Source organism: Chaetura pelagica, unplaced genomic scaffold, assembly GCF_000747805.2.
Source record: "Chaetura pelagica isolate M959 unplaced genomic scaffold, ChaPel_1.0 scaffold199, whole genome shotgun sequence".
In the NCBI taxonomy this organism is placed as follows: Eukaryota; Metazoa; Chordata; class Aves; order Apodiformes; family Apodidae; genus Chaetura; species Chaetura pelagica.
Window position 1 is genome coordinate 1,811,203 of NW_009970714.1, and position 14,218 is coordinate 1,825,420.

The 14,218-nt window shown below is 41.9% G+C and overlaps 1 protein-coding gene across 1 annotated transcript in view; it reads right to left on the reverse strand.

The window, feature by feature from the left end:
• WDR86 (WD repeat domain 86) overlaps positions 1-13,843 on the reverse strand; it is a 22,022-nt gene extending 8,179 nt beyond the window's left edge. The window contains exons 1-3 of the mRNA XM_010005998.1: positions 13,681-13,843; positions 10,774-10,915; positions 8,146-8,578 (exon numbers count right to left, since the gene is read on the reverse strand). Coding sequence (XP_010004300.1) covers positions 8,146-8,578; positions 10,774-10,915; positions 13,681-13,843 — 738 coding nt within the window. The remainder of the gene's footprint in view (positions 1-8,145; positions 8,579-10,773; positions 10,916-13,680) is intronic.
• Positions 13,844-14,218: the final 375 nt, after the last annotated feature.

The window sequence follows — 14,218 nt, forward strand, 5'->3', positions numbered from 1 at the left end:
AGCAGGAAGACTCCACAGCGCAGAGAAAAAAAATCTTGTGTTCTCTGTCCATCTAATGAAAACAAACTAAAGGCTTCAGCAGACATCGCGAGGTACAGCTCTGATTGCATCTTCCCGCAGGCAGGGAGCTGGCCCAACGCCGGCCACCTGCAGGCGGTGCAGGGGAGGCAGGCAGGGACCCCTCGGGCACTCCAGAGCCAGTCGGTCGAGGCCCCACAGACTCGAGGCTATCTCAGTATCAAAAGGATGGGGAGACAGGAGGGGGAACTCTGAGCCCGCAAAGAAACCGATTTTGCACAAGGAGTAACGCCACTTTGCCCTCCAGACACACAGACCAGAAGGTTCAAATGACCAGCAAAGCACCAAACCCTTCGGCTTCTCAAGTATCTCCATGAAAACAACTGGAGAACAAACAACAAATCAACTTGGCATGGCTCTTGCTCTCAGGTCCCTTTTAAGGGCCGGGTTCTTCCCCTGCATAAACCTTTGGAGTCCCCGCTCTTTGCACACTTTTTAAGACTGGAATGTTTTTCACTCTCTCCCAACTCCACTTCCATTTCAAAAAGGAATCACCCCATCCCCAAAAAGCATCATAATTGAGCTTTGTGCAAAAAAAACATTTGCACTGTGTTACAAGAACAAGAAACAAAAGATACAAAGCACTGCAGTGATGGGACTATGCTAACCCGTGTAAGAAAAGTATGTAGGCTAACCAAGATGATCACTGAACACAGCTCCCACCAGCACAGTTAGTGCAGCACATGCCACACTTCCTACCAGCAGAACTTGGCCCATGGGACAGTGTTCACAGGTACATGTCAGGAGCTTGTAAAACAAATAACACTGTTAAAAGCCAGCAGTAGGTTGAAATGTCACAACCTATTACTTTTAAGCTGTTTTTGCAATGGCATTGATACTACATCTCAGCGAGGAAAGAGAAGGAATAACCAGCAGCACTAGCAAAAACTGAGGCTAACTGATGCTACACAGCCCGAGAAGATACCCTCACTTCTCATTTCCAGGCCCAACTTGAATGGACATGAACACCACTGCCCCATGGCATCTGCTAAATGAAAGACAGTGCCTTGAGTTCAGATCCTCCTGAGCTGTTCTCGGCCAAGTCACTGCATTTCATTTTCAGACAATTTGGCTGGCAGCATCAACCCACCCGCTGAACAAGGGAAAACACTTAAGCCATAACCTCCTGCAGGTAAATGCCACTCGGCATTAATGGTACATTAGGTTATATTGCTTCATTGCTACATTTAAGTGGGTGCATAAAAGCTTAAGTGAAACAGAAAAGCTGTTACTTGCCTACATTTGCTAATTTTTTAAATACACAAATGTGTTAAATAGTGTGGGCTTACACAGGTAATTTATAGCATCAGGATCATAAGAGTTGTAAAAGCTTCTGACGGCCAAGGTCTGTGGAGATGGCCAGCACACCTACCACCTTCATTAAATTCAAAGCCTCTGTGCTACCCGGGCTGCCCCATTATATACTTTTGAGGACCTTCCTCCCCCTTACCAGTTTAGGCAGATGAGCACAGTAGCAAAGGATTCTGAGCCTTGCATGGAAACAGAAATACTAATAGGTTAAACAATCCACTGCATTGCCACAGAGTGAGCCTGCAGCACAGCCAAGAGCAAAACCCTGTGGAAGCTCTGACTGTCACAAAGCTTCTCATTTCCATGGCATTTTTAGAACACACAGCACGAAATAGCTATTAGTGGAGAATGCCATCAAGACGCATCATCTCAGGTTGAAGTTGTGAGTCAGATCTGCCTTTAGTGGTATGATTCAGGCATCATCTCATCTAAATTGATACAGGTATCTACAGCTAAGATAGTCCCCTTGTAGCCACTGCAGTCTAGGGCGCAATTCCTCTCATCCTAAAGCAGGTGTCTGAAATGGAGCACACTTAAAACTCACTGTTTCTCCCCCTTACAAGGACAACTTCTCAGCTGTAGCCATCTGAATCTGTTTAAGTGAGACAGCTCCTCCCTCACTTGACTAAAGATAGGTCTAGCTTACAACTCCAGCCTAAGCAACATTTCAGATATCTGTATTTAATACAAATTGTAATAATTATCACATACTGTCTCCCTAGACAAAGCACCTTACAAGCAGGCCCCACACCATGTCATATAAAATAAATACCTTCCCTACTTTATAGATGGGGAACTGAAATCCATTCAAAAAAGGACAAGTTTGACCCATGCCAAATCAGTGTTTACTCCAGAGCCTTGTTTCAGAGTTTGCATCCACAGGGTGTGGTTATATGCCCAAACAAGTCAGACACAGCAGCCTTGGCTCTAACTTGCCAAGGTTGGACAGTCTTCAAATGCCCTCACACTGACTGGGCATAAGCCACCTTTGCTGTAGACGCAGTGGAGGTCCTAGGGTCAGTCAGAAGCATAGGTCTTTGGCTCTGGTAAACATTTTTCTTAAGCCATGACTGTACTGAAAACTGGTTTAAAGGTCCAGGAAAGAGGGAATGTAACATAGCTCCCTGCCCACTTCCAGGTCCCCAAAGCACTGGTTTCTAGTTAGGCCGCCTTCTGCTGGCTCTGCTTCTGGGATTCTTGCTAACCTCCTTACACCAGCCTGGCTTCTCCCATCCAAGGATTGTGGGACTCTCCAAATGGGTTCAAAACTCCTCAGCCTGCAGAGGCCGTTTAACCCAGATCTGTCAGTTCAGTAAAGACTACTGGGCAAAACAGTATGTTGCTGTTCCTTGGGTTAAACATCACCACCAACACATTAGGTTCAGCTGTTCTGTCCCCAAACTTTTAGCCAATTCCCTAGATCCCAGTCCTATTCTCATTTAAGAATTTAATTATCTTATGACTTGGAAAAATGTAAGATTTCACTCAACAGATTTTTCCAGATATACCCAAGTCTGTCAGCTCTTGGTTTAAAAATGATCAGTAAAAACAGTTAGATATTCTAATCTGCAACTGCCTGGAGCAGTGATGATATTTTCAATGCTGTATTTTCCTTGGCTGGCTTTTAAGCACTTTGTTCTCTTTGGCTAACTGCCCAACAAAGCTAATGACAAGGAAAAGCATGGCATGGCAAGGACACCTGTAGCACAGCAGACAACACAGAGCAGATTTGCAGCTCAGATATTTATGAGCCGAGTAGACATTTCAAACCTGAGTAGCTTCAAAACAATTAAAAACCTAGTGACATTCAAATGCCCAGTTCTAAAGCGTCAGCCGGACAGCAAAAACATCAATACACATAATTTTGGACAGTTAATTTTTCTCTGTACTCTGAGGGACTTTGCTTTGAACCAGATGAAACACTGAGACATGTGACTAGAGCAAATTTGTCTTAATCCTCAGACCAAAACACTGGAGCTATTTCATGAAAAAGTTCAGTCAGACTTGATTGTGAGTAGTAAACAATAGTAGCAAAATACAGGCTGTAAATGCTGAAGCAGTTACAGGTTTGACTATTTAAAAATGTCTGTTTCATGCAACTCTGACCTTGACCATAGCCCCCAGACACACCACAGTGAATAAAAAGCCCCCAAATTATCACATCTAGGGTTCATCTCTCAAGACAATCACAACCCTACTGCTCCACAAGCTTGGCTGAACTGAATATATGCAGCAGCTTAATACAATTTATGCCTGTATCAATGCCAAGAATATCTGCAAAAGAGCTGTTAAGCAGGTATTTCAGCCTTATAGGAATGGACTTTTCCCTCCCAATTAATCTTTGCTGTAAGAAACAATTTAACCCTCATCCAAGGAGAGGCAACTGGCTCTGCAGATTTGGACACATCTTCTCTCTGAAGGTCACTTAACTCAGACTGGCTCCCAGGAACTCCCCAATGAGTTCACACCAGCAACCACATCCCACTACCAACTTACTCTTCACATTGGGGTCACTACTCCTACAGTCTCCCAGCTGAGTCTTCTGTTCACAACCACTTCTAAGTTAAAAATCACCAACTTGGACCAATCTCAAATTACAGCTATGTAAGCCTTAAACGGAGTTAGACTTTCAGGATCCCATTCAAACCACATTCATTTTAACGAGCTAACAAACTCCCAGTGGGCAAGAAATTGTTTTGGGGTTTTTTTCCTGATAATTCATCCAGAATGAGCTCTCTGGTATGGCTGCTAGAGAATGCTTTTCAACTTTTTTACTGCAGAGCAAAGTAATGGTCCTAGAAACATGTTTCTTTTCTACAGGTGTTGTACCCATTTACATCCTTCTAACTCAGATCTTCATCCTCTGATGAACTGCATCACAAACCCAAAATACAAAACCTATGTGCACTTAATTTAATTGGTGGGACAAGAAAAAAGTTCTGTCCCTGCCATCACAACAGTTAAGTGTATAAATGGAGTTCAGACAACAGCTTTGTTCAAAGCATTCTTTTCTTCTAGTCAGCTTGAAAAGGCAACTAAAGGGAATGGCCCAAACAAAGGATCTTTTGCAGGAAAAACAGAACTAAGTCCTTGCCCACTCATTTTCCTTTAAAACTCCTTTTGCTAGAAAGGAGTTTTCTTGCAAGAATGTTTGCTATAGGATCCAAGCTAAATTCCAAGCTGGATCATTTCTCTCTGCCAGCTTTTGGCACATACTTCTGATAAATACTCAGAGGCAGAACAATCAGCAAAGGACAAAGCAAGCCTTGTGAACAGTTTGCAAAGCTACTTTAGAGACATTTAGAGAAACATACACAAGTAAATATTTAAGTCAGGGTTATGTAGCCTATTGCAGGCAGTCACATTAATGAAAATGCATGTTTGATTATTAATTGCAAATACTGGTCTTCTGCCAGGCCTGAAATTTTTCAAGTGGAAGAACTAGCATGAGCTGTGTGATTAGTCAGCCCACCCTTGCTTTTTCCCATCGTTTCCTATAAAATCTCATAATTTGCTCTTGTATGAAAAGAGAGCACTCAAAACAGCTGCTGTCACTTGCCTGCCAAACTATCAATGCACTGCAGGAGAAATGGAGTGAAGAGTACTGGCTGCTTCACTGCTAGTTACCTTGCTTGACCATGAGAGTGAAGTACTCCAAGCTGCCAAAGCACCTACCATGCACACAATTCCCATTGCAGACAGAAAGTCTCCTGGCAAAACCTTTGTCAGTCTAATTTAGATAGTGGAAGGACATTAGGATAAGCTGGCACTTGCAGCAGAACTGCTTGGACAAGAGACCACATGCAGTTAGTTCAGCTGGTAAATCACCTGCAACAGACTGACCCCAGGACAAGCCCTGGGGATAACCTGAACAACTCATCCTCTTCACTTCACTGTCCAGGACCACCAAGGATGGGGGAAAAGGAAAACCTAAAAGTTCACCCCAATGCTTTCCATTATGCCAGATCAGTTGCTTCCAGGCTCCTCTAACTCAGGCTAGCTGGCAACAACACCTTAAGGTGTTGTCCTTAAGGATCTTAGAGCAATTGGGGAATATTCAATATCTGAACATGCCTGTGTCATCACATGCCAGCACTGCAGGAAGCAAGGTGGAAAATAATGGGTGTGCTTCATTGGTATCTACTCAGAAACACTCCTTCAAGAAGCTCCAGGAATTTCCATTCAGTGCTACAGCAACACTATTGGTATTTACTGGAAAGTAATGGGAGATGTCTGGAATAGTCCAGATCTAATTTGCAGCAGTTTAGAACATCCTGGGGCATTCCCATTAATAACAATACTTTTTAATGTTGAGGAAAATATGTTCTCAATATTAAATTTTTTCCTGATCTGTGTCCAGCACAAGAGTTCATACTGTGCATTTCTCAAAAACTTTTTGAAAGGTCACTCTCCCTTAGGGATCTTTATTTGAAATAAAATGAAAATAAGTCTTTATTTTCCCCTTTATTCTCTCCCCACAAAAACATTATACCACCCAGAGAACAGGTAACTCCTTTAATTGCTGGTACCAACTTAGCTCCTCCAGGACAGAGGAATAAAACTCTGGTGTAATTAGCAGCTCCTTCCTGCCCTGAAGAAAATGAACCATTGTCAACAATTAAAACTGTTTGTTGGCTACTGTGAACAACTCAGAACTACCTCCAAGTCCTTCCTGACCCACAATTTGAAAAATACTAACCCAACTCACTGCCAGAGATTACAACACTGTCACTAAGAAGCTCTAAGGAAAAAAAAAAAAAAGGCTCCAAGAGCTCTTTGAGAAGAAAACAAAAATTTAAAAAAATAAACACCTCTATTCAGGAAGTTTTCCTTCTGTTGTAACATCTTTGTATGGATTCTGGTGATTGAGCCCTTTCTAAAAGAATGAAAATACCATGTGGGCTGTGCTGAGAGGCAGCCAAGTGGAACAGAAGGGCCAGTGTTGAACCCACTAAGGAAGAGAGAGGAATTAGGAAAGATCGACAGCCTAAAGCTATTCAACAGCAGTACAGTGACTGCTTAAGCTGGGATAAGTTTTAAAGGCCTAGAAACAAAATGCTCTCTGTGGGCCTTGTATGCACCTCAGTTGGAGTCTTCTAGCTTCAAACATCATCTAGTGTTGAGAGGAGTGAGGGGCTACCAGTTAATCACAGCTAGAAGAAGATTTGGCCAGGAACACTGCCAACACAGTCTTGGCAGCAGTAGTCTTGTGTACTTTGAATTGTTCAGGTTTTCCTATATGTATTGGTTTTGCTTTTCTTCCCCCCTACAAGAAGCTCTGTTTGTTTAAAACCATTGTTTAACTCTGTGCTCACAAACAGAGAAGCACTGCTCATTCTTGAGCATTCAAAGAGTCTAATTGAATTTCCCAGGCTTCTGGGAGAGGGTTGAGCCAGTTTTGTGTACCAATTTTAGCAAGAACCCAATTAAATTAAAGCTAGCTCTGTTGTTGCCAGTCTGTCCTGGAGAAGAGTTACAATTAAACAGCAAAACAGCATGACACTACGAACAGCAACAGATCTATTTGAGCATCCTCAAAATACATTATCACAGTAACATAAAAAGAAGCTTTAACACTGAGAATTTACTCAAGCAAGACAAACATTACTCTAGGGCGACTTGATTTTGTGTGGGTTTTCTTCCTTTCTAAAACTGAAGGAAAATAGAATTCCTTCAGTACTATCAGGCTTTTTGTCTGCTAGTGCCAGCTCTGACTACCTTCTTTAGAAACAAGGGCAACTTTTATTAAATAGCTTTCAGAAATACATACTGTAGCCTCTGTAAAGGAAAAGCACTTATTGATGACAAACAAGGAGAGTGCTGAGAAAAACTACTGTCATCAACTTCAGTCAGACACAGAACATTTATAAACATTTCAGGTTTGCTGACCTGAAACTAAGTTACAGACCATCATACACCTTCTTTAAACAAACCAGTAGAATTTTCTGGCAGATACAGGACAAGTGCTTGTGTGATAGATCCCCTTTTCCTCCATCTGCTTGACCTCCTTCCCTCCACTGCAACATTAACAAACCTGGCAATATTCACCAGAAAAATACTGCAAACAGAAAAACAGGGTGTAGGTTTTCAAGTCACATTAAACTTTTTCCCCCTCTCTCCATCATTGCTTTGTGATTCCTCTCCTCCATGCTCTACTTCCCATTTTCCTTGGCTGTTTTCTTGTCTTGGCCATCTCTTTCTCCCTTTCTTTTCTCAAATCATGGCTGTGTGGTTTTTAAAGCAGGGTTTTTCAGTTTTATGCTTTCCTATTATCTTCCGGCCACAATTTTGGTTTGAGTTTTAGGGTTGCTTTGTGGTTTGTTGTTTTTGTTTGGTGTTTTGTTGTGTTGTGTTTTTTTTAAGTTATCTGACTCTGTGTCTGTTTGCTTGCTCAAGTTATTTTTCTTCAAAGTCTCGTGATCTTGTGTACATAAACTTACTCAGTTGAAAAGTCCTCACAGCAAACCTACTCATTAGCTTCAAGACCTAAGAGGATGTAAATAGATACTGAGCTAGAAGTTAGACCAGGATAGGCACTATCCTGCTGCCAAGAGGATATCAGAAGGTATTTCAAGGAAAGAGAATTTGTCTCAAAACCACAGAGCACTATCATTTTGTTATTACAGGAATGTTTAATCTTACCATTCAGAACCTGACTCAGAAGACCTTTATGAATGAAAAGACAATTAATGCCCGCGTGAGTTAGGATATGGATGAACAGCTTTGAACAGCTCTTGAAGAAGGCTCTGTTCTTACCTCTAGGCAAATTACTGATCCTTGATGCTCTTTGAACACTTTCAGCTGCTCCCCAGTGACAATATTCCATGTTCGAATGGTATAATCTGTGCTGCCAGAAAACAGCTCCCTGTTTGGTGCATCAAGTATAAGGCATAATACAGCTCCAGTGTGTCCCAGCAGAGTCTGGTAACAGCGCCCACTGGACACCCACCAGACCTTAACAGTGCAGTCCGTGCTACCTGTCACCAGGAGGTCTCTGCTCACTTTCTCTTCCTCCTCCTCTTCCTCTTCCTCTTCTTCAAGAACATCCCTGGAGGAATAGTGAGCTAGAGTCAGGACACAGTTCCGATGGCCTCGGAATTCCTGGATTTGTTTCTCCTTGTCCACACTCCAACAGCGGGCTGTCCGGTCGTAAGAGCCACTGAAGAGATAGTCTTTGGCAACCAGGATCCTGCAAAAATCAAGTTTACATGTATGAACAGTATAATTCTTTTTACATAACCATTGGATGGGCATGTTCTCTGTTACATAAAACACTGACTGGGCAGCCAAGCCCAGAGAGTGGTGGTGAATGGAGCTAAATCCAGCTGGCAGACTGTCACAAGTGGAGTTCCTCAGGGGTCAGTATTGGGACCACTTGTGTTTAACATCTATATCAAAGACCTCAATGAGGAGATAGAATCCACCCTCAGTAAGTTTGCAGATGCCACCAAGTTGGGAGGAAGTGTTGATCTGCTTGAGGGTAGGGAGGCTCTACAGAGGGACTTAGGCTGAATAGATGGGCTGAGGCCAATTGTATGAGCTTCAACAAGGCCAAGTCCTGTCCTTGGGCAGCAACAACCCCAGGCAATGTTACAGGCTGAGGAAAGAGTGGGAAGTGATCCTCCCTGCACTTGGCACTGGGGAGGACCCACCCAATTTTGGACACCTCACTACAAGAAAGACATCAAGGTGCTGGAGCAGGTGCAGAGAAGAGCAACTAGGCTGGTGAAAGGCCTAGAGAACAAGTCTTACTGCAAGCAGCTGAAGGAACTGGGCTGCTTAGTCTGAAGAAAAGGAGGCTGAGGGGAGACCTCATTACACTCTACAGCTACCTGAAAGGACATTGTAGAGAGGTAGGTGCTGGTCTCTTCTCACAAGTAAATAGTGATAGGACAAGAGGCAAAGGCCTAAAGTTACACCAGGAGAGATTTAGGCTGGACACTAGGAAAAAAATTTTCTCCAAAAGGATTGTCAGGCCTTGGAACAGGCTGCCCAGGAAGGTGGTTGAGTCACTATCCCTGAATGTGTTTAGAAGTCATACAGATGTGGTGCTTGAGGATATGGTTTAGGAGTACAGATGGTAGAGTTAACAGTTGGACTTGATGATCTTACAGGTCTTTTCCAACCTAAATTATTCTATTATTTCTGTTATTCTAAAATCTTTTCCAGCAGCATTATTTTATACTTTTCATAAGTTATATATACTAGCTAAGAGCTTGTGTTTGTGGGTTTTCTGTTGTTTGGATTTGTTTTAAATAACTCATTCTTGATAATTATTAATTAGTATTTATATACAAGTAATTATCTATAAACCCACCTTAGAAAATAGCTTGGAATTAAAATAACAAAAAAACCCAAAACACTCCACATTCCAGCAACTTGACCTGTGACTGACAGCATGCAAAGATAATCATCTTTCCATCATCAAATAGAGAGAAAACAACTAATTTCACTTAACCCAGGATCTCAAAAGAAGTAGAGCAAAAGCTCCCTACTTACATATCTAAAGAGCAAATCAGAGATTACAACTCAAGAATTCAATTTACTGGGCCTCCAAAATAATGAGTTGTAGCTACACAAACATAAAATGAAAGAAAAATTTTTACACTTCATATTTTCAAACCAAAGACAGGGGACACCACAACCTGTCATCTTGCTCAGCTGAGTTTGGTCATCTGGAACTTTTCAAACTGGCAACAAAATCATATGAATAGAGAACACATTCCTCATTTGCCAATTCAAGCACAAATCAGGCCAGTGCCAGAATACAGACAGAGCCAGCCTTCCTAACTATTTACAGAATCCAGCTACACATTATTATGTGTTTTGAGTTTAGTAAGGAACAAAAAAAAAAAACCAAACAAACAAAAATAAATGTAAAAAAACCCCTCAAAAAACAATCTGACTTCTTTATTTGTCATTAATTAAATCCAGTACAACCATAAAGAGGCATTTCAAATTGACAGGCCAATCAGTCATGCAGAAACAGTTTAGTATTAAACTTTACTTGCACATACAAGAATAGTAATTCCATAAAAAGCCCTGACTTTATCCCTCTTACTGACACAAAGGCTTGACGTGATGTTTTTGAATCTATCAGAAGCATCTGTTATCAATTGAATAATTTCTTCTGGAATTTCATTTCTAGCCCTGGATTCAATTCCCCTGCTGTGTGCCTTTCATTTCTCTCCTCTCTGCTGTCTATGGATGTGTCAGCACTGTCGCTAAGAAAACTAATCATTACAGCACAGAACACATGTAGCATGAACTCAAAGGTTTACACAACCCATTTTATCAGTGTAAGGAATGGAGAATTGCAGTAAAATGACAATATATGCAACAACAGATTACAGGGACACAGGGCAATAACTCTATAGAACCAACCTGTTCACAATTGATGTGTGTCCTCGATAAATGGCCAGGCACTGACCTGTCAACACATCCCACTTTCGAATGGTGTGATCTGCGCTGCAAGTGAAGGCAGCCTCATTTTCCAAGTGGCAAAAGGTGATGTAACTTTCATGTCCTAGGAATGACAAAGGAAATCAATTCAATCACTACACAAGAAGAGCAGAGCAGTCAAGCTCTTCACTTAAAATAAAAATACAACAAACAAGGAGACTGGACCTCTAGTTTTAAATGCACTGCCCTGCTCTCCACATGTAAGGATTTGTACACAACACGGCATTCTTAACTAACACCAGAAATCTCTGCTTCATTGATATAAGGATTAAGTGAAAGAGTAACACAGTACAGTTTTAGAAAAACATAATGAGCTAAATGAATATTAGTAGAATAAAATTCAGACTAGTGAAGTTTAAAACCAGTCAAAAATAGGCTTATTTTTTGAAATAAAGAAATGCTTTTTCTTCCTGGTTTTTTTTTTTTATTATTTTAGGGGAAAAAAGGCTGCATTTCAACACAGCTCATTGATTGAGGGACACAAACAGCCCTAAATTAAAGCATGAAAATTTGAAGAAATGAAGCAACGTGAGATTTACCAGCATGTTTAGTTTCACTGTCCAAGCAGAATGAAATGCAAACAAAAAACCAAACGTAGTAAAAAGTCAGTCAGCACTTTCCCCATTATGACTAAATAAATAAATAAAACTCACAATCTTCAAACTATCAGTATACGTTTCAGGAAATGACACAGAAAGAAAGAATAAGAGCACAATTATTTATGCAGTCTCCAGAGTATGTTGGGATTCTACAGTTAAAATTAAAATAGGCACAACCACTACTAAAAAAATTCACACTGAAAAGCAGGGTAATTCCTGAGAAGAGGGATCAGTCCTAAACCTTCAGCTTTTGTTGTTGCTTATCAAATGGTGTCATTTTTCTATTGTATCATTAAATGTTCTACATTTTAAAACATCAAGTTGGAATTCAAGTCCTAGCTTCGTCCAAGATCTCATGTGAAGTTGTTGTCACCTATCTAATCACAAGCATAATCTTCAGCTCTTCTGTTTTAATTATTTAGACTGTAAGCTTTCAAGAGCAGAACTGTTAACTTTTTAAGCAACTATCACAAGAAAGTTCCAGACTTTGGTTGAAGCTGGTGGGCCTTGCTGTGATTAAAGTAACACTTTTCTTTGAGAAGAAAAGAAAAAATATAAGAAGGACAAACGTGATTAAAGAGAGACAGATAGACAGACAAAGATATCAGAAAAATAGAGTATTGTAGAATAAAGAAATTGTAAAAAAACTTGAGGAAAGCAGACTACCTAGTAAAACACTGTTTCAAAGACTGCAAAAAACAGATTTTACTACAACTCCTGTAGTTCAAAAGCCTCGTAGCTCAAAAGTGAACCAGAATCCACGTTATAAGCACATCTTATTTCCTCTTAAGCAAATTCACCAGACACCAAAAATTAAACAGATTACCAGGGCTATAAGCAAAACTATACCCATCCTCAAATTTCTGTGAAAACTTTTTGCAAAGCAGCTTGGAAGGGACAGGTTTCAACCACCAGGACCTTTCTCACAGCATCAGGTAATCCTGCTCTGAGATGATCCAAAAAGCATCTTGGTTACTGCATCGAAGTCTGTCAGTCAGATTTTAACCATCAATAATACTCAAGCCACACAAAGGATGCCAAAACCCCCTATGGCAGGTCTGGTGCTGGTCTGGTCAAAAGCAGCCACCACAGAAGGCTGATAGTTATGCTGTGGTAGAAGCCTGAAGCTGTGTTATAGATACAAGTTTATGAGTAATTATACCTTGTAGGATATAAATTTATACAACAACTGTGTGTGTACATAAACATAAAATACATACAATTATCTGATACTAATGGCAGTTCACAAACTATGCAACCCATCTTAAAGTTTACCCCAAACACTAGCAGCACACAGGCCAGATTCTGAATATTATTCAATGCATTCCTCTTTCTAGTTAAAAGTGAATTACTGGGTTTAAAAAGGGATTTCTAAGCCTAAAGCAAACTCAGTTTTCCAGGAGCTAGAACCATGGCAGGATGTGGGGGGAAAAGACAATACTCCAGTAAAAAGCAAGCAAGCAAACAAGAAAAAGTCACAGCAATGTGATTTCTTCTTTGGAAGACAAAAGGATTGGGAAATCCAACTTTAAGAGGTTTGATTTCTTCTGCATGAAGAAAAAAAAAAACCACAAGTGAGTGAGAATACAAAGATCTTTAATCCACATCTGACTGTATGACTGTACTTTCTGCAGTTTCCCCTCTGCTTTTTAATTGAGAGGCTACTCTAAGGAGAATCAATTTTGTTTAAATGCAAAAGCAATACAGAATTAAAAAGACCAGCAGTTAACATTTCTGTGCATCAAACGTGGGGAAGAAAAATCAGCTTATTTAGTAAGGTTTCTTTTCAGACTTCTGGGTCAAGAGGCTCTAAATAAAGATTGTCTGGAAAATGAAATTATTACAAGGATTTAAAAAAAAGAGAGAGAGAGATAATAACAAAAAAAAGTCAGCATTTTATCAGGGTGTAAAACAGAGGGTTTCCAGAAAGAAGAGTTAATTTACAAGACTGCAGTGTTCCACACCCTGAGATAAAAGGATCCACGCAGTCAGTAGTGCTGCTAACCTGTTGTTGGATCAAACACCTTCTGCTTTACATTACTGTAACACACAGTAAAACCAAACAAACAACAAACAGAAAACAAACCAAGCATGATCTTGGCTGCCCAGCGGGCTGCAAGGACTGAAAGAGACCAGAAGGTGCTGCTGGGGCTGAAAGAGACCAGGAGGTGCCGTGTGGCCTTGGCCACGCTGTAGACCCAAAAAAGCATCCGAGAGGACGCGGCTGTACCTTGGAAGTGTCCGTGGCACTGGCTGTCGGCCGTGCTCCAGAGCCGGGCCGTGCCATCCTCGCTGCCCGTCAGCAGGCGCTGCCCGTCCGGGCTCAGGCTCAGCCAGTTGATGCCTCCCCGGTGATCCGTGCAGACCTTGACGGCTGAGCCGCTGTTCCCCATCCCGGCGGTGGCAGCGAGAAGGCAAAGGGAGGCCGCGGGGTGGGATCACAGGTGCTGTGCAACCCCCAGGCCGGGCTCCGGGCCTCGCAGCGTCTCCCACCGAGCAGCTTCAGCCATTCCCTCAAACTCCGAGGCAGCGGCGGGGCAGCCCGGACCTCCTGCGCTGGGACACAAAGGAGGCACCGGGGGGCACGTTTAGCCATTTCACACACACACACACACCCTCCCCGTGGATACATCGCTTTCTCAGCCAGGCCGTGCTGAAGCCATGGAAAGGAACCCAAACCCCTTCAAACCTCACCTGGTTCACCAGAAAACCTGGGCGAGGAGCCAGCCCGGGCTGCGGCGGCACCGCTGCCCGCTCCCCCAAGGCGC